Source organism: Parambassis ranga, chromosome 12 (assembly GCF_900634625.1).
Source record: "Parambassis ranga chromosome 12, fParRan2.1, whole genome shotgun sequence".
Taxonomy (NCBI): Eukaryota; Metazoa; Chordata; class Actinopteri; family Ambassidae; genus Parambassis; species Parambassis ranga.
The window spans coordinates 12,301,490-12,323,991 of record NC_041032.1 but is presented as its reverse complement, the minus strand read 5'-3'; the positions used below and the strand labels follow the sequence as shown (position 1 = coordinate 12,323,991).

The 22,502-nt window shown below is 42.4% G+C and overlaps 2 protein-coding genes across 3 annotated transcripts; one reads left to right on the top strand and one right to left on the bottom strand.

The window, feature by feature from the left end:
• Positions 1 to 69: 69 nt before the first annotated feature.
• On the top strand, positions 70 to 12,917 carry mtrex (Mtr4 exosome RNA helicase). Its single transcript, XM_028417476.1, has 27 exons — positions 70 to 170; positions 439 to 576; positions 663 to 729; positions 1,857 to 1,919; positions 2,006 to 2,118; positions 2,347 to 2,521; positions 2,603 to 2,693; positions 2,810 to 2,934; positions 3,058 to 3,156; positions 3,254 to 3,371; positions 3,466 to 3,597; positions 5,773 to 5,852; positions 6,163 to 6,273; positions 6,445 to 6,546; positions 7,660 to 7,785; positions 8,358 to 8,508; positions 8,671 to 8,843; positions 8,919 to 8,987; positions 9,065 to 9,190; positions 9,272 to 9,382; positions 9,473 to 9,661; positions 10,792 to 10,955; positions 11,100 to 11,205; positions 11,715 to 11,771; positions 11,851 to 12,013; positions 12,482 to 12,586; positions 12,750 to 12,917. Exons 1-27 carry the CDS (start codon positions 70 to 72, stop codon positions 12,800 to 12,802), a joined length of 3,108 nt encoding a protein of 1,035 aa, XP_028273277.1. The 3' UTR covers positions 12,803 to 12,917.
• Positions 12,886 to 22,488, bottom strand: plpp1a (phospholipid phosphatase 1a). 2 transcript variants are annotated; one of them, XM_028417477.1, is made up of 6 exons: positions 21,971 to 22,488; positions 20,116 to 20,270; positions 17,486 to 17,766; positions 15,139 to 15,196; positions 13,905 to 14,081; positions 12,886 to 13,818 (listed from the first exon to the last, which is right to left on the bottom strand). In XM_028417477.1, exons 1-6 carry the CDS (start codon positions 22,026 to 22,028, stop codon positions 13,699 to 13,701), a joined length of 849 nt encoding a protein of 282 aa, XP_028273278.1. In that variant the 5' UTR covers positions 22,029 to 22,488; the 3' UTR covers positions 12,886 to 13,698. The 2 variants fall into 2 exon arrangements, with proteins under 2 accessions (XP_028273278.1, XP_028273279.1); XM_028417478.1 differs by lacking the exon at positions 20,116 to 20,270 and adding an exon at positions 18,880 to 19,031.
• Between the last annotated feature and the right edge of the window lie 14 nt (positions 22,489 to 22,502).

The window sequence follows — 22,502 nt, the reverse complement described above, 5'->3', positions numbered from 1 at the left end:
GTAGCGGAAGCGATGCCGATATAATGACCTCTTCGCGTTGCATTGTGGGACGTGAGCACCCTAATAAACATGGCGGACTCCTTTGGAGACGGACTGTTCAGCGTGTTTGACGATGAACAACAAACTAACACAAGCAAAAAGATACCTACCACTGCAGCTGGTGATTCGGGGTAAAGAGTTTAGCAAGTGGATCTTTTCTGGTTAAAATCAGATTATTATTTTTAAATTGAACCCGACCTCATCATCATGTGCTCTTTTGCTAGCCAACGCTAACCGATTCAGCACGCTAGCTGATTTGTCAAGTGTTTAGCTGTGCCATTAAAAATATGGTTTATTCTGTCACAAATTATGTTAAACTAGTTATCAGTGAGACTATCAAGTGTTTACCTATCCAATGGTGTGTGAATTATACCGTCTAAATCTTTTTGTATTTCCCAGGAAACCGGTAGTTAAAGGTACCAGCGAAAAGAATGCTGCTCCATCTCCCCGCATTAAGAGGGAGGCAGACGGTGATGGGGAGGAGGTGGTGTTTGGGAAGAAGCCTCGCATTGAAACCGTCTCAGCTAATGATATAAAGTGAGTTGGAGTGCAGGTATATTAGCTTTATCTGTTTACTCGTAGTGCTTAAAATACAATTTTACAGTGATTTTTCTGTTTTTCAGTTTTGCAGAGTTTATGCCCCAAGTGAAGGTGGAGCAAGTTGAAACTGTGGAAGGATGCTCACACGAGGTAAACAAGGCAAATTTGCTATGTTGTGCGTTTTTGTCTTACAGGTAGGGAAATATATTTGAACCTCTGCTGATTTTGTAAGTTTACCTACTAACAAATAAATGATCAGTCGATCATTTCAGTGGTAGGTTTATTTAAACAGTGACACAGAACAATATAGAATAGAAATACTTCATCACAAGTTGGGAGAGTTAACTGCTTTGCTCTGCTAATATGATTCTTCTTGAGCCAGTCCTTTGTTACCTTGGCTGTGTGTTTTGGATCACTGTAATGCTGAAATACCCACACATGACCCATTTTCACTGCCCCTGGCTGAGGGAAGGAGGTTCTTACCCAAGATTTGACAGTACATGGCCCCATCCATCCTCCCTTTGATGCAGGTGCAACTGTCTTGTCCCCTCGGCAGGAAAGCACCCCAAAGCATGTTTCCACCTCCATGTTTGACGATAGAGATGGTGTTCTTGGAGTGATAGGCAGTAGGTTGAGTTGATGTCGAAGAGCTGGATTTTGGTCTCATCTGATCACAACACTTTCAGCCAGTCCTCCTCTGACTCATTCAGATGTTCAGTGACAGGCTTCAAACAGGCCTGTACATGTGCTTTCTTACATGAGTATTTCTTGAGATCATTGACAATTTCTTCTCGAGTAGTTCTGGCTGATTATCATTGAAACTCTACGAGGTGAGATCCTGCATGAAGCTCCAGCCTGAGGGGGAGATTGACAGTTAATGTTTACTTACTAATGTTTTAATAATGGCACCAACTGTTGTCACTTACTCACCCAGCTGCTTGGCGATGGTCTTGTAGGTCCACAGTCTTGTCCCTGACATCCTTGGAAAGCTCTTTGGTCTTGTGCATGATGAAGAGTTTGGAATCAGGATTGATTGAATGCTTCTGTGGACAGGTGTCTTTTATACAGGTAACGAGAGAGGGCTCCCAGTGTCAGCTCGTTACCTGTATAAAATACACCTGGGAGCCAGAAATCCTGCTGATTGATAGGAGATCAAATATTTATTTCAATTAATTTATAAACTTCCAAAATTAGCAGGGGTTCAAATATTTTTTCCCATAACTATATGTCTGACTTGAAATGTCAAAACTTAATAAAGTCATGCATTTCTATAACAGGTTGCTCTTCCTGCCAATGATGAATGCAAACCACTAAAACCACGAGTGGGGAAAGCAGCCAAGGTATAACATGCATAAATTAAAAATTACTAGCTTTACATTTGGGTTTGTTTTTAGTTTGTGTTGATGTATCTTGCTCGTCCTTGCAGGAATACCCTTTTGTTCTTGATCCCTTCCAACGTGAGGCCATCTTATGTATTGACAATAACCAGTCTGTACTTGTGTCAGCACACACCTCTGCCGGAAAGACTGTTTGCGCTGAGTAAGTAATCATTGTAAATGTGAGGCTGTTTTAAGTGAGAAATTTTATATCCTTTAATGGCTACATTAGTCACACGACTGGAGTTTTTTTCTCTGTGGCATTTTGTTGAAATGTTTGAGGGAACGGTGAGCGGTATTGGCAACCTTGAGTAGTTGAGAAACCCTTCAGAAAAGTACAAGTAAAAATAAAGTGCATATAAAAATAAAAATCTCCTTGATGTCCTTGTAGATATGCCATTGCTTTGGCTCTCAGAGAGAAGCAGAGAGTGATCTTCACAAGCCCCATCAAGGCCCTCTCCAATCAGAAATACAGAGAGATGTATGAAGAGTTCCAGGATGTGGGACTGATGACCGGTGATGTCACCATCAACCCCACTGCCTCCTGCCTCGTCATGACGACTGAGGTGGGAAAGAATTTTGTATGGAGAGAAGTTTAGCGTTTAGATAAGCCAACGACGTTGGTCTAACAACTTATTTCCTCCCAGATCCTAAGGAGCATGCTCTACCGGGGCTCTGAAGTCATGAGGGAGGTGGCGTGGGTCATCTTTGATGAGATCCATTACATGAGAGACACAGGTGTGCCATATTTTTTTATTCTCTGGTCACATTTTATATGAATTACATCTGCACACAATCAGATGTAAAAACTTTGTAGAAGATGAGTATGTTTAAGCTCCTTTCCATTAATCCAGAGCGTGGTGTGGTGTGGGAGGAGACCATCATTCTTCTTCCCGACAACGTGCATTACGTCTTCCTGTCAGCCACTATCCCCAATGCCAAACAGTTTGCTGAGTGGATCTGCCATTTACACAAGCAGGTGAGCTGTAGTACTAGTTTTGCTGGATGTAATAATTATCCTAATATTGATGAGAGAAAATTGGATAAAGTTTTTGTGTGTTTGAATAATTAATAAAGTGTCTTGGTCTGCTATCTCTTCCAGCCATGCCATGTTGTGTACACAGATTACAGACCTACTCCACTGCAACACTACATCTTTCCAGCAGGGGGCGACGGACTCCACCTGGTGGTTGATGAGAATGTAAGGACCACATTAAACCTCACTCATTAGGGTTTGTTAGAACCCTACTCCTTGGGCCTTGAATATTCTAAATGTGTGTGTTTGTGCTTTTATTTAGGGAGACTTCAGAGAAGACAATTTTAACACAGCAATGCAGGTACTGAGAGACTCTTGCGATCCTGGGAGCAGTGGAGGTGGAAAATGGGACCCAAAAGGACGCAAAGGGGGCACTTCAGGTTTGAGCTTTCTGCCAACTTTCATAGTAATAATAATACGGTCTGTATATCTGCAGTTCATTAATCAGAATTTCTGACTGTTTACCTCCATAAGGACCATCCAGTGTGTTCAAGATAGTGAAGATGATCATGGAGAGGAACTTCCAGCCTGTTATCATCTTCAGCTTCAGCAAGAAGGAGTGTGAGGCTTATGCTCTGCAGGTGGCCAAACTGGACTTTAACAGGGGTATGTGTGTTTGTGGCAATTATGCATACAATTGTTGGGTATACCATACGTTCGGTGTAGTTCTATAGTAAGCGCTACTGCTCTAATGGCAACACAAGTCAAGCCGGTGGTGTTTGTGTGTCAATTCTGGAAGCACTGTGAGATACTGTACGGCCTGAACAAGCTTCTTATAAGGTTTTTTTGGTTACTGGGTTGAGTCCCTGTCAAGTTGTCCCTAGTGCAATATAGTATTGTTGTTTCCCATATTACTGTCTCAGTGCTTTTAAAGAAGAGGCCATTTTTCAATAATCAGAACAGCAGTATCAATCAGGTCTATAGTCAGAGGATCAATCATATTTTTGAGTTACAGAGTTGTTGGGCAGACTGAAATGTCAAAACATTTTTGTGATAAATTACTCAGAGTTGTTGAGGGAGTTGTGAAACCACTCACCAGAATTCTAAGCTGAATGAATCCCCCCACTCCGTGGGTGCCATTAATATGGATTATGGTGCTTGCACAGTTGGACCAGGGAACAGAGGGAAGAGTTGATTCATGAGGACCATTCTCTGCATGTCTGAAGATAATTTAGCATCGAACTGAGCTCCAGTCTTTGTTCAGTGAAGTACAACATGAAGGACATGAAGGCTCACTTTTTCCTCCCTCATCTTGGTTTGTTTTTATGCATTGTGACATTATTATAAATTACTGTGTTTGTTTTAATGCTTAACTCTTCCAGCTCTGACAGCATTTATTATGTAAAAGCTGCCATTTTTTAAGCAATGTTGCAAAAAACAAACGGAAACAGTCTGCCAAAGATCATTTCTCTTTTCCAAGAGTTACATGTGTTTAGAGAATTTCTTGGATGGGCTTTTCTCAGAAAACTGGGCAGACAGTATTCAGCAATAGCAGTCAGATAAAGTCTTTAGACTGACAAAAATAGCCGATGTACATAAAATAATCAGACTTGTATAGAGTATCAGATTGTTTTTTGGAGTTAAAATCGTAAATGTTTACAAAATAACCACTGGAAATGACACGATACAAAACCTAAATTTGCAGTTTATGTGAAAGGTGTTTTTGTCTGTCATTTACCATCTCTCTATAGCAAACAGTTGTGAAGCCACATTGTTTAACCAGTGTGTATGTACACAGATTTCTCTGTTTGTGTGTGTGTAGGTGGGTTATGATGAGGAAATGGAGCCATGTGGCTCTTCTAGTTTCCCAGCAGCCTGTTATACCTCTTTACTTTGTGACAAATAGACAGGATACATAGACTATGGCCAGTTTATATAAAAAAATTGACATTCCCATAGATCTAGTTTGTGATGTTATGATTCAACCTGCAGCATTTACGAAGTTGCCTTCTGGCTGTACTGCAGCATTACAGATGTTTTTGCTACTATTGGCTGGGCCAATATGGAGTCTGCACGTCCAGCAGCAGCTTCAGCCAAGTTTAAATATTTCAACACATTCTGGTCACATAGCTGTGGTTTGGTTTGGTTATTCATGGTCCATGGAGGATAATTCCTAATGATTTTATTGACCCCTTTGGCCTTTTGTCCACCGCCAGGCACGTGTGTCATTTTTGTAAATGAAATGTCATAGTTTGATTTAAAAACAGTTATATAGTTGATGCAACGGAGGTAGAATTGTTCTGATATTTAGTCCCTTGTATGAGTAAATTTCTAATACACTTCATCCTGCACTTTAACTTAGCTTTGCTCTATGTTTGTTTTGCTTTGGTCGTACAGTTGTCGTCTCTGGCATTGCTTTGCAAAATAAGTTCCATTGACACTTCACATTAAAAATAGAGCTAAGCCACCAGACTTTGTGGAACTCCAAAAGTGTCTGAGTAATAGTCATGCAAGAACGTTTCCCAGAATGCTTTCCTGAATAAAGGAAGACCTGTGACTAAGTTTCCACATGGATAGCGACGGTCCAGCCACAGTAAACAATGTAATGTAATTAGCACAGTAATAAGAGATGGGTGGCATTGAAAGTACATTTATTTATTAGTATATTAAAGCCTGACAAACTGATAATTGGACTTAATACAGATTTGTTGCCACACACATCAAGAGAAATGTTTAGAAGAACATGTTAAATTTTGGAAGAAGATGGCTTTGTGCTAATATTTACAGCACTGTTTTGAACAGCGAGGAGAAGATGTTAAACGGACCATTTGTTTGTTCCAGATGATGAGAAACGTCTGGTGGAGGAAGTGTTCAACAATGCAGTGGACTGCCTCTCCGATGAAGACAAGAAACTGCCCCAGGTAAGCAGGGCTGGTATTTCTCACACCGTTTACAACCATCCAGGTTTTGAACCCAGCATTGGCACCTTGTAAAAACCTTTAGTAAAAAATGCCTGTGCATTTCCTTTAGGGTCATTTTCTGCTAAGAGAAGCCTGTTGGCTGTGCTGAGTCATGTTATGAAAAGCAGCCGTGTTGCGGTAATAGCTGTTAGTGGGTAACCTTACAGCACACATTTCCACTACGAGGATTAGAGTTGCTTTTCCATTCTGTGTTTGGTGAATTTGTACTGTCACTAGTTTAAAAAATTAACAAGCCATCTGGTGTTTTCAGGTTGAGCATGTGCTGCCACTGCTAAGGAGGGGAATAGGAATCCATCATGGAGGCCTGCTGCCCATCCTGAAAGAAACCATAGAGATCCTTTTCTCTGAAGGACTGCTCAAGGTGCAACACTCTCTATAAAGATGCTCATCATCAACATTTAAAAAGTCTCTTTGTACTTGAAAGCGTGTCCTTAATGATACACACAATGTATTTTGGGGAGATTGTTTAGAGGAAGACTCTATAGGGGGCACTGGAAGTTGAATGTTGAAATTCTTTCCGTTGTTGTTTCAGGCCCTGTTTGCCACGGAAACCTTCGCCATGGGCATCAACATGCCAGCTCGAACTGTACTCTTCACCAGTGCACGCAAGTTTGATGGCAAGAGCCACCGCTTTGTAAGAACACTCACACACAAAATTATGTTTACATATTATCTTGCCAAAAAGATAATTGTCTGCTGGATGATGCCTGATGTAAACTAAGCATTCATATTTGGAAAAGTTAAATATCTAAAAAACGGGGCTAACTTGCCCTAAACTGTGCAGTCTCTTTAAAAACAGTTCTGACCTGTGTTCAGTTGTTATGGTGTGTTCCTCTGAGGCCTTTATAAGGTCTTCAAGTGCTGCTGCAGCGCCACATAAACAGCCACGTATTGTTTATAAGAGCTGGGGGCTGTGTGTGTGAGGCTGCCGTCACTTAGAAGCACCCTTCATCTTCACTACACACACACACACACACACGGCTTGAAGAGAATGAGAGAGAGAAGGAAACTGCCCTCCAAGAGGTTCATCAGGAACATCTGGTGCCTCTGACGGTGCCAAAGCTCCACGCAGGCACTCATACTTCAGTACACACACACAACCCTCATTCCTCAAACACACTGTGTTTCAAATCATGAGCTGATCCCATGGCACGCCTGAAATGAAGATCAGGTCATTTCAAAACAAAATAACCGTATTTGCCTTTTTTCCCCTTGCAAACACAGTACAAATGTGGAGTTTAGTTTGAGCCATGTGCGATCCAGAGAAAGGTCCTCAGAGGCTTGGTGAATATTGGTTCACACTCTTCACTAGATGATCGTCTACATTTCCAGAAACCAAAACAGGCCTGACTGGCTTCTCAAACAAAGACCTTTAAAATAACAAAATACATAAGGAGTCACCCTTCACTAAACCTAGTGTGACTATATGGTGTGACTGTCCACACAATTCAAAAGGCTTACAACACGCAGACACAAACACTCCATCAGCAGCCAAGACAAGAAAGAGTAAACTCAACACTGTGCCTTCCTTTTATCCTGGAGCCTGGACAATGATTGGTTGAATCAGGCCAGGTAGCAGCTCACCTGGACTGCACAGGTGAGCCTGCCAGGCAGTCTCCACCTGATAACACAGATAAATATAATACATCATTATTTTAGCTTGCTTTCTTGTTTGTCTTCAATGAACTTCATACTTAAGGTACAGGTATACTTATGCATTTATTGTGTGTCTTCTGATGTGGTCTAGATTACATCAGGTGAGTACATCCAGATGTCAGGGCGCGCTGGGAGAAGAGGAATGGACGACAGGGGAATTGTTATTTTTATGGTGGACGAGAAGATGAGTCCAGCTGTGGGCAAACAGCTACTGAAGGTACTATCAGCTGCTTTCCATCATAAAAGTTTAGATTATTTTGCAGCTCTGACTCTTCAGTCATGTCTTTGCAAACCTCTTCCGTTGGTGTAAGAATTGTTCCACTTTAATTTCCCTGTAGCCGTGCTAAGAATCTGAGCATCTGGAAGGAAAGTGTCAGAAGTGATTCTTAAATTTTTCTCCCTGGGGATCATAAGGTCGCACATACAGTCACGACGAAGCCAGAGAGTCTTACTGTCTTTTACTTTGACTTGACACATTTACTGCTGTGCTGCTATAAATATGTAGCTGCATAGTTTTTGGTTGTGTTAATGTAAAACTGGCACTGACACAGCACTTAACTCCCAGGGAGTCTTGGCGAGAGCTGTCGAACACGTATCTGTGGTTTAGAGGTTGTGATTACAAAATCTTGTTCAGTATTTTTAAGTGGGGGGAAAATGACTTCAGCTTGCATTAATTTAGACCTCGTAGAATCTTGGCACCTATCGGTAATTCTAACATTTTTTATCACAACACATGATGAATCACAGCTGTATTTCACTACAGTGAAAGTTGTTTTGTGTTTTGCACAGGGCTCAGCAGACCCTTTGAACAGCGCCTTCCATCTGACCTACAATATGGTGCTCAATCTGCTCCGTGTTGAGGAGATCAACCCAGAGTACATGCTGGAGAAGTCTTTCTACCAGTTCCAGCACTACAGATCCTTACCTGGAGTAGTGGAGAGTAAGCATCTGTTCCTACCATACTGCATTATATAAAAAGTAGGAACTAATGGGCTATTTAATGTTAGGTAAACACACTATCAGCTGATGGCCCTAAAAAGCTCCTATGGACAAAGCATATTTTTCCCCCTATTTCTATAACAAGAGGTTGATTGTTGTGCAGGAATAAAGAAGTTGGAGGAGCAGTATCATGCCATTGACATACCCAACGAAGAGAACGTTGTCACTTACTTCAAAATCAGGCAGCAGCTGGCCAAACTGGGCAAAGAGATCCAAGAGTTCATCCACAAGCCCAAATACTGTTTGCCTTTCTTGCAGCCTGGGCGGCTGGTCAAGGTACAGCTTCACACTGTAGAGAAAGATGATAGAGTTATGCACACCACTGATTGACTCATTGTTTTGCTCTTGCAGGTAAAAAATGAAGACGTGGACTTCGGCTGGGGTGTCGTTGTAAACTTTTCCAAGAAGTCTAATGTAAAGGTAAGTTGGTGCAGTTGTGTACAGGAATCCATAAATTACATGGAGCTCTGACTGACACGCGTTTCACCCCTTTTCAGTCCACCACAGACTCGGAGCCATTGTATGTGGTGGAGGTTTTGCTTCACTGCAGTAAGGACAGCGTGAAGAATGCTGCAACTGAGGCGCAAAAACCTGCTGCTCCAGGAGAGACTGGAGAGATGCAGGTGGGTGAAATGAGCACAGAAAACACTCTTGGCTGTATATTGTCTATGCACACGTGACTGTAATCATCATATTCCCTCCAGGTGGTTCCAGTGATGCTCCATCTCCTCACTTCTATCAGCTCTGTTCGTCTTTACATCCCCAAAGATCTGAAGCCCTTTGACAACAGACAGCTCATGCTCAAATCCATACAGGTGCAGAATGCAGTCCTATATACACACAGATAGCAAAACTCCAAACAACCTTATTTTAAAAATGATTCCCCCTATCTTTTTATTCTACAGGAGGTGCAGAAACGTTTCCCAGATGGCGTTCCTGTGCTTGACCCCATAGATGACATGTGCATCAAAGACCCTGCTCTGAAGAAGGTTATACAGAAGATGGAGGCCTTTGAGCACCGCATGTACTCCCACCCCATGCACAGCGATCCAAACTTAGAGTCTGCCTATTCTCTCTGTGAGAAAAAAGCCCTGGTAAGAAATGTTATGTGCAGTAAATGTCAAACCTAATGTTACCTTTTGTCTGACAACATTCAGTGACCTTCAGTTATTTCACTTGTTCCTAAAAGCAAACACAGGAAGGAAGGCTCAGACATTGTTTCTTAGCAGTCATGTCATAATCCGATATCAGAAAACTTCCTCATATGGTCATGAGTAATGGATTTTTGTTTGACCTTTTGTGTCTTTGTTACACTACGAAAAGTCACCACCACCCCTGCAGTAGTACTGCATTCAGAGGGTCTGTCTTGCATAAATGCCCCCTTTAGGGAAAACTCTAGAACAACAATCATACAAAGAAGCTATACTTCCTGTTAAAACAGACAAGTAAGAAAAGCAATGAGTGCCCTTCAAAATAAAATACGGGGACAGGCTGTACCACTGTGGAAGATACAAAACAAACCGAAGCACATTTGCAAAAACATTTACATCTGGCTGTGGTTTCAGGATAAAGTGGATTACTCTGTTTGATTGGGAGAGTAAGACATTAATATGCTCCTCTGTTAGCAGCTTTTCAGTCCTGCTGTCTGATTTTTATGCACAGCAGTGACATCACTTTGAATTTGCTTAGCAAAGCAGGTAGCACTGGGATCTCATAAAAAAACGGCACAATGGCTACTTGAAAGGTGACCTCCATCACACACTGTTTTATTGATTAGCCAACATGGTGACTGAGCGCTGCGTTGTGTTTGCTGCTCTGGCTCAGAGTTGCATTGTAATGGCGAGGAGTAAAGGTTGAAGTGCGCAATGGAAATTGCTGGTGATAGACAATAAGCCTGAACATCTGTTGTAATTTTAATTCACATTCCACTTCGTCCTGGTTACTGTTTGACATTACCAAACAGCTGGTAAATATTGCAGAGCTCTTAATAATACGTCTTATGCCTGTGTTGAGCTTCAGCTGTATTTTTTTATTAACTATAAAAGTGAGACTAATAGTAAAGCTTCTGTGCATGCATCAGTTTGCATGTTCCTTGTGGATGCTGTTGCAATTTCTGGGTACACTGTAAGCTACATGCTCTCTCAACAAATGAAAATAAGGCAGGAGTCAGGACTAGTTTACCTAAATATTACACGGATTACCAGAACCTGTGTGTGTGTTTCAGCTTGCAGCAGATGTCCGATCAGCCCAGCGAGAGCTGAAGAAAGCTCGGACCATCTTGCAGATGGACGAGCTAAAATGCAGGAAGAGAGTCCTGAGAAGACTCGGCTTTGCCAGCTCCTGTGATGTCATTGAGATGAAAGGGCGGGTCGCCTGTGAAATTAGCAGGTAGGTAATATCAAACACATACATGGGGATAATCTGTGTGAATGTGGACATTACTACAACTAGCTCTGGTTGCTAAAAAAGCAATACATTATGTGACAACTTGAACACTCTTTTATAATTAATCCTGTGCAAAAATCTTTCTAGTGCTGACGAGCTCCTGCTGACAGAAATGGTGTTCAACGGTCTCTTCAACGACCTGACGGTCGAACAAGCCACCGCCCTGCTGTCCTGCTTCGTCTTCCAGGAGAATGTACGAACACACAAACGCAATATCTTCTAATTCTCAGTACAAACGGATATCGAGCCTTTCTTGAACACTCACCTAAACAACCTGTTCCCACAAGCTTCACTTGCATTCTTGGCCTCTTCAAACTTGATGTTGATGTGAGTTTGTCTTGTCTAAAGACAAACAAAGCTGCTGTCTCTCAGCTCAGTCTGTGTCCAGTCAGTGCTCCACCAGACAGAGAACAATGACTAGCACCTGTGTGTGTGGGTACAGCTGTCATCTGTCATTAGAACCACCTGCTGCAGGTTTAACTTGGGATGAGTGCACCCCATTGGATTGGTGTTAATTAGTAAATTGCTGGTGTATTTTTAGCATGTTAGCACCCTACTTATACTGCTTTTTCTTTTCTTATAGAGCATTATATCAATTAATAAAATGCATGTTTTTTTGGTTTCTTCAGAGCACCCTCTCCTTAAGAGAGAAAGACTTATATTTTTCCATCTGATCATTAACCATGTCCATTTACCTTCCAGGCCAGTGAGATGCCAAAACTGACAGAACAACTAGCTGCACCACTGAGACAAATGCAGGTGAGACAAGAGAAAATAAGCTGTTTCTAAGCTAAATATTGGAATATGGTGAGATTTCTGCTGCTTTTGTTGTGTTCAGGAGTGTGCGAAGCGCATCGCCAAGGTTTCAGCAGACGCCAAGCTGGAGGTGGACGAGGAGACGTATCTGAACCAGTTCAAACCCCACCTAATGGACGTGGTCTTCGCCTGGGCCAATGGCGCAACATTCGCACAAATCTGCAAGATGACCGATGTCTTTGAAGGTGTGTTATTGATATTAATATCCAGCAGCAGACATCACTGTGATCTGTCTAGGTTTTTAGCAAGAGCCCCTACTCTGAACGTTGTTCACTGTGGCCTTGACAAGTACATTTCACCATTCATGTCTTCACTATCTGTCTTTGTGAAGCCATTTGGAAGCTATGAGAGGCTTGTAGACTAATTTATTATGTGTTATTTTATGCTATCATTCAGAGCCAGCAGTGACCTCAGCTCTGAAATATTTGATGCCATCATAACAGAGAAGTCTTTCTCGGTTGGGAAATTTGAGGGATTGAGTTGGTAGGAGGAAAACGGAACAGAGGACTTTTTTATCAGTAAACCAGTTACTTCATTCACAGTAAATCATTCTGTTTAAAGAGACACTTTTCCCTCAGAGCCCCCAGACTTAAGGATGTAACAATGTTGTCAACATGAATTCCTTGTCTATAAACTGTGTCTGTTTTCTGCAGGGAGCATCATCCGCTGCATGCGGCGTCTGGAGGAGGTGCTGCGACAGATGTGCTCTGCAGCCAAAGCCATCGGCAACACTGAGCTGGAGAACAAGTTTGCGGAAGGTAAGAAATGTACTTCCTTTTTTAAGTTTCAATTTAGAGTGGCTGGGTTATTGCTTATCAAAGCCCTATATTAAACAGAAGTCTTTGCTCCAGAAGCCTCAGTGTCCAGCCACACAGTGAACATTCTCTAGATAAAATATTAATTTGCATTCTGTTCCCGCAGGAATAACAAAGATCAAGAGGGACATCGTCTTCGCCGCTAGCCTTTACTTGTAGTTAACCTTTGGTTGTGTTCACTGTTCATTCGTGCTTTTATGATGCTTTCATTGGGCTTACAACAGAACACGTTCAACACCTTATTTGTGTTCATGAGTAAAATGGCTTTATTTTTCCTTATTTTAGACATTTGTATATATATATATGTTTTTTTTCAATAAAGGTCTGTATGATTATTTGTTTACATACAGATTATACAAAAAGCGCATTGTTGTTGTTTCATTTGTTTACACTACATACACAGGATGCTGTGATACTAGCAGTCCAGCAAAGGCAACACAGGACTTGAACTGACCCGTCCACTCTGCAGCACTCCAACCAAACATGGTTCTTGATTATAATATTAGGTTAGAGAGTTGGAGAATAAGACGGCAGTGACCTGGAGTCTGCAGCTTTAGCTCCCAGAAACAAACATTCTTCTTTTCATTAGCCCTTTTAATCAACCTAATTTGGAGCCAAGGCAGCTCTGAGTGCTGGAACCCTAAACCAGATCCTCCAGGTTGGGAAAAGCACTGAAGCAGGGTTACATTCACAGGTTTTACAACTCTCCTCTGTCCCAGCAGTGGTCAGACCCTTTTAGTGGGTGCATGCAGCAGTTCAGTAGATCATTACATGCTAAAAAGTTTCCATCCTTTCAGAATCTCTAGGTCCCTAATCTACATCTGTGTCGACAAGGGTTGGATAGGTTATCTTGTCGCTTTCCTTCCAGATGGAGAAGGCAAGTTTCCTAAAAGTCTTAAAATGTGATCAGGCCTTTTGTGGTACTAAGTTAATTTTTCCTCTGGCATAAACACTGTAAATCCATGCAGGGAATCTGATGAGATGAAAGGCTAGAGAGCTGGGATCCTGGATGTGCGTCTGTACAGCGCGGAGCTCTATGCTGCCGCTCGCGTAGCTTAGTTTGGACTTTCAAAGTGGTTTCCATTCGTCGGTGTCTCCTGCAGGCTCGTGTGCGGGATGGCTGCCTCTTTTTGGGAATCCGGACGTGGCTTGAAAAAATCTGACACGAAGAAGACCTGCAGGGCAGACGGATTGAAAAAATAGAAATGAAGCTGAATTTGTAAAGTGCTGGAAGATGTTGAGGAATGAGGGCAGCACTTACCACCAACAGAGCCATAAGTGCACCCTGCAGGAGTCCAGTCAGCACATCACTCCAGTGATGTTTATAATCGGACACCCTTGACAGCCCCGTATACACCGAGGCAGCGATCAGGAAAAACTGGATGGTCGGCCTCAGCAGCCGCGCCCACTCAGCCTGGAGCCGAGCCTGAAGGTAGAGCTGAACACAGACACACACAGGGGCTGTCACTGTGGAGTACATGATTACTGTACTCAATGTCCAAATGTTCTTCAGGTGGAAGGTGCATTTGTGATCATTATGTGCTTGAAGCAATCACAGGCTCTGTCAAACAATCTCTAATCAAAAGATGATAATAACAGTTATCATTGGTCAGCTGGACATTGGGCCATACACCAAACGGCTCCATTCTGTCCGTATTAAAAGCAGGGTGTATCTCTTCTTTTTGTTTGCATCGAGAACAAACAAAGCGTAGCTGCACACCTCTTTTACTTCTGACGTACTCATGCTGTTATTTACGTACTTGAACTTCCACTGTGCGCACAGGGGAAAAGGAGCTTTACACTGCAGCCAGGACTTTGTCCCTGTGTCTATTTATATCTGCAGGCGATGAATGAATCAGCAGCACATAGCGTTTATCAGGTATGAGCAGCAAAGCAGGTTGTACCAGAACAAAGACATAAGGTTGACAGGCGTACTTAAGGAACTGCAGTTTAAAGGAATGTTTGACCAACATCATGTTCACATGGCACTACGGGCTAGTTAGCTTAGCACGGAGACTGGAAACAAAGGAACACTGTTGGCCTGACCATGTGTGTACTTTGTGTGGGCTTTGTTATTTTCAGATACACATTCCTATTTCTGCAGCTGGGTGTGTTTTCAAATTAAAAGCAGAAAGAAATGCTAACTTGGAGTTAAGCAGGTTTTTAACATTTATAATTAAAAAAAAAACATTAAATCAGGGGTCTAAAAGGCCTGGCTTTTTTCAAAGCTGTGAATTTACTATTTAAGCATTTAAAACTGAGAGGCTGTGGCTTTAGTGGGAGTTTTGGGAAAGGTCTCGGTCATCAGCTCTGAAATATTCCAGACCACAGACTAAGATTTTCTCTTTCTGGATTAACTTTGGACAGAGACAGGCTAGCTTCTCCTGTTTACAGTTTTTATAATTTTATTTTTACAATAATTTAGTAAATATAAAGATTTGAGATGTTAATGTCCTGTTCTGCATAACTGACTGATTGAAGGTGACGGTACTTACGGCGAGGAACAGCATGCAGTACATGGAGAAAGAGGAGTGACCCGAGTAGAAGGATAGCCTGCAACACAAAGACAACAAAAGCATGACGTCACACTTTGTTCTTCACATTGTTGCATGACTGAAGTTTTGATCATTCTGAGAAGTGACTCCTGAGATGGATGTTGAGTGATGTGGTGGACAGCAGCGGCCCTCCACCCTTAAGAGACTTCCTGTTTATAGTAACAGAGCTGGAGTTTACAGCATCTCTGCAGCTCGTCTGCCATGTGTACACACCCGCAGTCAGAGTTTAATTACTGTACACTGGGCCAAGAACCTACTGCTGGATCTAAGAGGCAGGTTAACTGAACACATGTCATTCATGGTGTGGCAAATGTTATCCCATATATTAATAAGAAAACAATGGTGACACACCTGCATGTTTACATTGTTACTGTGTTATTTTAAAGAGTACTTTTTGTTCATTACAACCTGGTGCTCCAGGTTGATACTGTCTGGCAAGAGCCAAAACATGCTCCAGTCAACTAATCAGACAGTTTTCAGCTATCACCACGTCTGCACCACGATGCTGGTAGTTCCTCGCAGGAGGCTAATTGTTAGCCTGGTGTTAATTAAATTAAAATTAAGAAACCTTTATTAGTCCCACAATGGGGAAATTGCTTAAGGCAGCACTAGGGAAGAGTTGGGATCGAACCACCAACCTTCCAGTTATTGGACAACCCTGCTATACCACTGAGCCACTGCTGCCCACAATAATGTTATGACTTCTCCATTTGGCTAACTGCTTGGCTGTATGTTTCCTCAATTCTCTACAATGATGTTTTATGAACACAAAAATCTAATTTAAGCATGCAAGTCCTGATATTTTGCAGTTCAATCTATTTGTCAGATGACACCAGCCGCCTCTGTATCAAAGCCCTGCTGCCAAATCCAGCAATAATGTTGACTTCTATACATCGTCTGTGGCATCAGATTAAAACCGGGGGTTGTGTGGGACCCTGTGAGGACTCTCTCGCTCTGCATTGATTCTCCAGGGCTTCAAACACACATGCAGCATGGACAGTGGGCCAGGGGAAGTTAAACTAAGCTAAGGTGGAGTCATATTACTGTAAGATGATGCTGGGCTGGCAGGCGGGCCAAAGCCTATCAGTGTCTGGCAGACCAAACATACATATAATGTATCCTGACATTAATCTGAAAAGCCCTGGATATCTACCTCCTATCACTGGAGCCTTCTTCTTGGCCTGCTGATCATTTCCTGGAGCTGCATTTATCCTGCCACACCCATGTAAATGACCGGCAGACGAGCCACAGGAGAGACGAATATTTGGGCACATTTACAGTCTGCTTTTAGGATCAGTGTAAAGAGTCCTCTGACCTGTGAAGCAGAATAACATATAGCTGCCCACAGCTCATTATTACTCCTGTGAGGCTGACACCAGAATGAGAAGAGGAAATCCTGCCCTCCCATATTTCTTCCTTCTGCTCTGAGCTGATAAAAGACTTTAATCAAAACAAGCTTCACATTCCTGCTATATTACTCAGCTGCAGCATCCCTCCTATGTGCTTCACGCTGACATGTCTCATCATCTGTTTACTACATGTTGCACTAACTATTATTGTTAGCAATCCTACAGTCCAGAATCAACCCTCCCACCCTGGGAGTCTGTATGAAATGCTCTTTAAAACAGTGTTTAAGCTGTGTTTATATTCACCATCTGTCATCTCTTGGAGGAAAGATTTGGTTTGTTTGATTTTTCTGTTTAATGTGTAAATTTTACAGAGCAATCCTGACCACTTGGATGAAAGATACAACAGCTGCTATGACATCATTAAGTGTACCCTCTTAAAATGTATCTAAATTTATCATCTCAGGCTCCAATAAATTATTCCTTTCTGTGCATGTCTTGTTAAAAAAAAAAAAAAAAAAAAGGCGATTGAAGTAAGAAAAAGTCCTGAGCCCTCATTTATCAACAGTGTGTAGATTCGGTCTTACAGGACACGAGGCAGTGATCAGAGGCGATGAATCCCACCTGTTCTTAAGCACCATGCTCGTTCACGTTCTGGGTCATTTGCATTCAGAAACGCCTCCAATTACCCATATATGTAATAAAAATTAACAGGAAGTGGTATGATAGGGAGATTGAGTGGGGAGATGAATTTTAATATGAAAACAATGAAAATCTTTATTTCTTTCATTTACAAATGAGATTTGGGCTGGATTATGTTTTGGACTTGGTTTTAGACAATGAGGTGTGTACACACGTTCCAAGTACGGGTTCATAAACCCCTAGACTTTCAAACACACTGTTGATAAATGAGGCTCTTGCTCCTTAATAAGACACCATACCTGCCCTCGTTGACCACCGTTTTGTCTCCAGTGCAGGTGAAGTCCTCGATGTAAGCCAATGACGAGCAGTTGATCAGCTTCCAGTCGGGCTTGCACACATCCAGGAAGTGCGGCCTGAGGCGGCCAATCGAATACTTGGCGATGTCCGTCAGAGATTGGCTCATGGCGGCCCCGAACAGGAAGGTACCGATGGCTTTGTAAACACGGGCAACATAGCTGCCAAAAGAGGACTTTGATTTGAGGCGGTCTAGGTAAACTAAAAGGCACTCGCCAAAGATCATCTGGAGGAGAAGGAGGAAGAGGAGGAGGAGGAGGAGGAGAGGACACAGTTAGAGACGTGTGCACAATCATTTCATTTTAAGATGCAGCTGAATGAACATCAGAGCCAGCAAAAGACCCGCAACCCAACAACACACACACCAACACACAATGTAGCACAGCTGTGTTTAAAGGAACACATTTAAATGAGATGAGCAGGTTGATCCTCTTCTCACATAAATATGAAAGTAGCAGCAGGTGCTTAGCTTAGTTTAAAAAATTTGGAACTGAGTTTTGTCAAGAAGGCAACATCATCAGCACATCGTGTTGCTGTTGTATAGACTGAAGTAAACTGTGTGAAATGTAAAATTTAGAGGTGGATATAGGTGTTTTTCCACAGCAGGCTGCTCTAGTGTGGGCTGCACTTTGTGCATGTTCCCACTGCAGGAACTTGGCCCACTTTAAGAGCCGAGAGAGAGGGGATAAAGGTACTCTGGATACTGAGATTCATTCATTATGTAGCCTGATTCAGAGGCCATTCTTGTGAATCTGGCCTCAGATCCAGGCTTGCTATTTCCAGTGTTTATGTGAAGCTAATCTAAGCTAAGCATGTCTACACCTTCTTATTTAAGCAAAGATGAGAAGGGTGAGATTCTCACGTGACAGTAAAAATCAGTTAGATGCTGAAAAGGCCACAAGAGGATGTCCACCTAATAACGTTAGCGATGAAACGTTTGTGTTAGCTGCAGAATGACTCATCACGTCTTCTTGTTGTGAATGTGCGTCACTGCTGCCAGGTAACAGGCCCCGAGGGCTCGCGCTGTTTTATTATTAATGCTGGTAACTGTAGCTTTGAGGCATTTTAACAATAAGATGTGTGTTTACAGGTCAAACGGCTGCTTTATCTACACTGAAACAAAATAAAAGAACCAACACTACAACCGCTGGACTGCCTGTATGAAACGTTTTATCACCTGTCTCTTTCTACAACATGCTGCAGGCAAGTTAGGAACATGCAACAAACGAATTCAGCAGGTTTTATAGAGGAGAAGTGGATTAAAATATGACTAAAAAAGGATGAGATGAGATATAAGGAAGCACAGAGTGTTATCAGAGAACAAAACGTGTGCACTTACAGTGAGTACTGTGACGGGAATCATGACACCTCCTAACAACTGATAGGATATGGTGTCCTCTTTAAAGGGGTACTTGATTGAATCATCATTACAGAAAAAGCCCCGTCGGAAGGGACTATGTAGAAGATTGAGTATTGCAAGTGGGAGTCCAACTAGTAAAGAGTAATGAGAAAGAGAGAGACAGAAAAAAATAAGCACATAGGTTATAAGGTGCCACTACCCATCATGCAACAGTGTCTAGGTGAAGCAGGCGACAGCAGCCAGGTGAAAATCCTCTGAAGGTGGTGGGCGTCCTCGCCACCTTTCAGAAACATTGTAAATGGTTAAAAAAAAGTGTCGGCATGGCAATAAAGGACCAGATGTTAATGAAGAAACACACAAAAAACTATTTCTCAGCAGGATGCTCGGTTTTAGGCCGGCTCAGCAGCAGCAGCAGCAGCAGAGAGGATTGTGATTCTAGGACGATTTTCTGTCCACAAACCCTTCTACAACCGTCCACTGACAGACAGCAAACAATGAAAACAGTCATTAAAATCACTGCGGTGACATTAAACAAATAAAAGTCTCTGGGTTATGATTACTAAGGACACACAAAGGACAGAGGAGATAAATCACTTATACCACAACAGTAACATGAGGCAGGCGCGCACACACACACAGTAGAACTTCCTGCCTTTCCGAAAACAATCGCTGTGTTCCAGATGAGCATTCCTGCTATTTTAAGGAAGAGAGAGAAAGTTCAGCCGCCATAATAAACCAAAGGATTAAATGAAATGACCCGTTTTTTTAGATCAACGTGGGTGTTTGGACCTTTTATAAGAGTCTATGATTTGTGGATTTTTATTTAAAACCAACTGTTTTTTTAAGTGGACATCCTCCATAGCTTTCAGCTTCACGTACACCTCCAATAATGTCAAAGTGACTACAGTTTTCAAACTATTAGTCAAACTATTGTTGTACTTGTCTCAAACAGGAAGCTATTTCTATGGAGCTTTAAAGCTCTACCAGTCCACACAGACCGTTCTCACAGTGGATATTTTGACTTGCCGCAGCAGAAAGGGGAGCAATCATAGCTGATAACCATAATAATAATAATAATAACAATGGCTGCTTTCCATGTAGGTGTGGCAGTAACTCTGCCTGCGTCATATGGCAACACCTTAAACCACTGCAAAATCATCATATCTGCCGTGAGACCGGTCGTGCGTGTACAAGCCCTGAGTGACTCCTACTTACGCAGCTAATGGGCAGGGTGAAGCCCACAGTGTAGAGCACGGTGGAGGTAATTGTGCTGTGGTGGAAGGGGTACTTGATGCTGTCGTCGTTACAGAAAAAGCCCCTTTGGTAAGGGCGGATCTTACCCAGGTTAAAGGCTGCCAGAGGCAGGCCTCCTGTGGAGGGAGAGATCGGAGTGGGGGGTTACCACAGGAAGAGGTCAAAGGTTAAATGAAAATAAAATAAAAAGGAGCCAAAACACAAATCCAGCCTTGCACATCACAATCAGCTAATAGTGGCAATCAATTAGTTTATTGACTCATAATGATTCGTATGGTTTGTGTTTCCAGTTTTCTGTTGCCGTGGAAACACCCTTGTTAACATCAGTGGCCTGAGGGCACCATTTTAACATTTTAAATCCTGCTTCTATCACGTTGTTAGCCTACATCAGACGCCATTGTTAGCACACAACAGCAGAATTCTGTGCATGTAAAACACTACAGTGCCATGTCCACACAGAGCCGGTAAAGAATGAGAAAAACATGAGGGAATTCGTGTGTATAGTGGAAAAGGAATTACACCAAATAAAGGTGTGAAAGGAGCTGTGGACACACACAGCAGAGCACTCCCTATAGACAAAATACCATAAAGATAACAAGCTACACTAATTGGTTGTGACGGTACGAAGTCTGAATGCGATGCAATGCCGCTGTCATTCCTCGAGCCACAAAGACAAGAACACGCACAAACATGTGAGGATATAGACCTTTAACCCCCTGGTATTTCTGTTGTGTGTCTATGTGCAGTTTCTGCAGCTGTTCACACCCTCAGCTGTGCCACCCTGAGTTGACGGGCTACAACAGCTGGAGATGGCAGAAAGGCGGGACAGAAACAACACTCAGGGCACCGGCAGGACCCACAAGGTCTCCTTCCAACTGCCGACAGATGGCGTGCGTTACACTCATCAATGCAACCCAACAGCCAAGAGGGTCTCCACAACACAAACAGACACAAATCCATAGTCTGCTGATTTCACAAGTCAGAAAGTAAAAAGCAAATCTCTTTGATTGGTGGAGCTACAAACTTATGACCAGTGTTTGGAAACACTGCAGGGCTGCTGGAAACAGACTCCCTGATGCCTGGTTATAATTCGGGTGTTTCGTTAATGAATCAGTCAACATTTCAATCATAAGGTTTTTTTCAACACAAGGTAGCAGGACAGTGTATACATTTTTAGTAATGACTTACTGGGTAAAAAAACTTTAAAGCATCATAATGAGCCCCTAAACCTGTATAAAATTTAGAGCAGACAATTTTGAATGTTAATGTCTGCTGTGAATTCATGAGTCATGCTGCAAATCAATAGATCAGAATCAGATTTACATACGTAAATATCAAATGAGGTTGACGTGATGACTGTGCAACCTCATACCTGCTGCTGTGTAATGATTATAGACTTTCTGTGGGGAATGTGTTACATATACCAGGAAATAAAAGCAGTTTTTCTAGAACACCTAAAATGACTGCTTGTGTTTGGTTATGAAAGTGTTAACTCCATATATTTAGGCAATTATTTCCATGTACAAAATGTTTGTGATTTTTATATTTAGTCTCTATATTAGGGATTCCAAACCTGTTCAATAAATATTTACAGTTTGTGTATAAGGAAAAAAAAACACAGATTAAATGTAATATGATAAAAAGGTGTTAGATAATCCCATTAAAGGGTAAAATAAAGAGGTGAACCCCACTCTACTGGACCCTCACCACTCCCTTCACGTGATAGCACGCAGCTGAATGTCCCCAAAGAGGATTACGCTCACTAATCGGATTATAAATCAGTAAGTGTACACAGCAAATTCGTTCAAACACATACCCAGAATCAGACAGGCTATATCGAGCAGGACAAACGGGATCCCTCTGGTCTCAAACATGTTGGCTCCTGTGTCGGTCGAGTCCCTGCTGCCTGGCGGTGCGTCCTGCTGCTCAGTAAAAAACACACCGAGAGAGAGGAGGGGGTGGGGGGCAGATGCTCCTCCTCGGTGATGCTACTGATGTTTCTGATTGAATCGGATCCGGGGAAAAAAGTAAATGTAAAAAAAATCACAACACACACAGATGTCCTCGTAGAAACAGTAAGACAGCGGCTATGAGGACGAGGAATGCGTCTCACTGCTCCTGTTGTTGTTGTTGTTGTTGTTGTTGTTTCGAGGCGGTGACCTGCAGCACTGCCGATAACTCCCCATATGCGTCATCGTGATGAACGTACAGCTGTTTAAATTAAACAAACACTCTCTCGCTCACGATGGGCCGGTCATTCGGGACAGACACCTGCCCCGTCTCGGTGTTTGTCGCCGGTGAAACATGAGCCGATGGCGGAGCCGAGGACCAGCTTCTTCCGCTGGTGT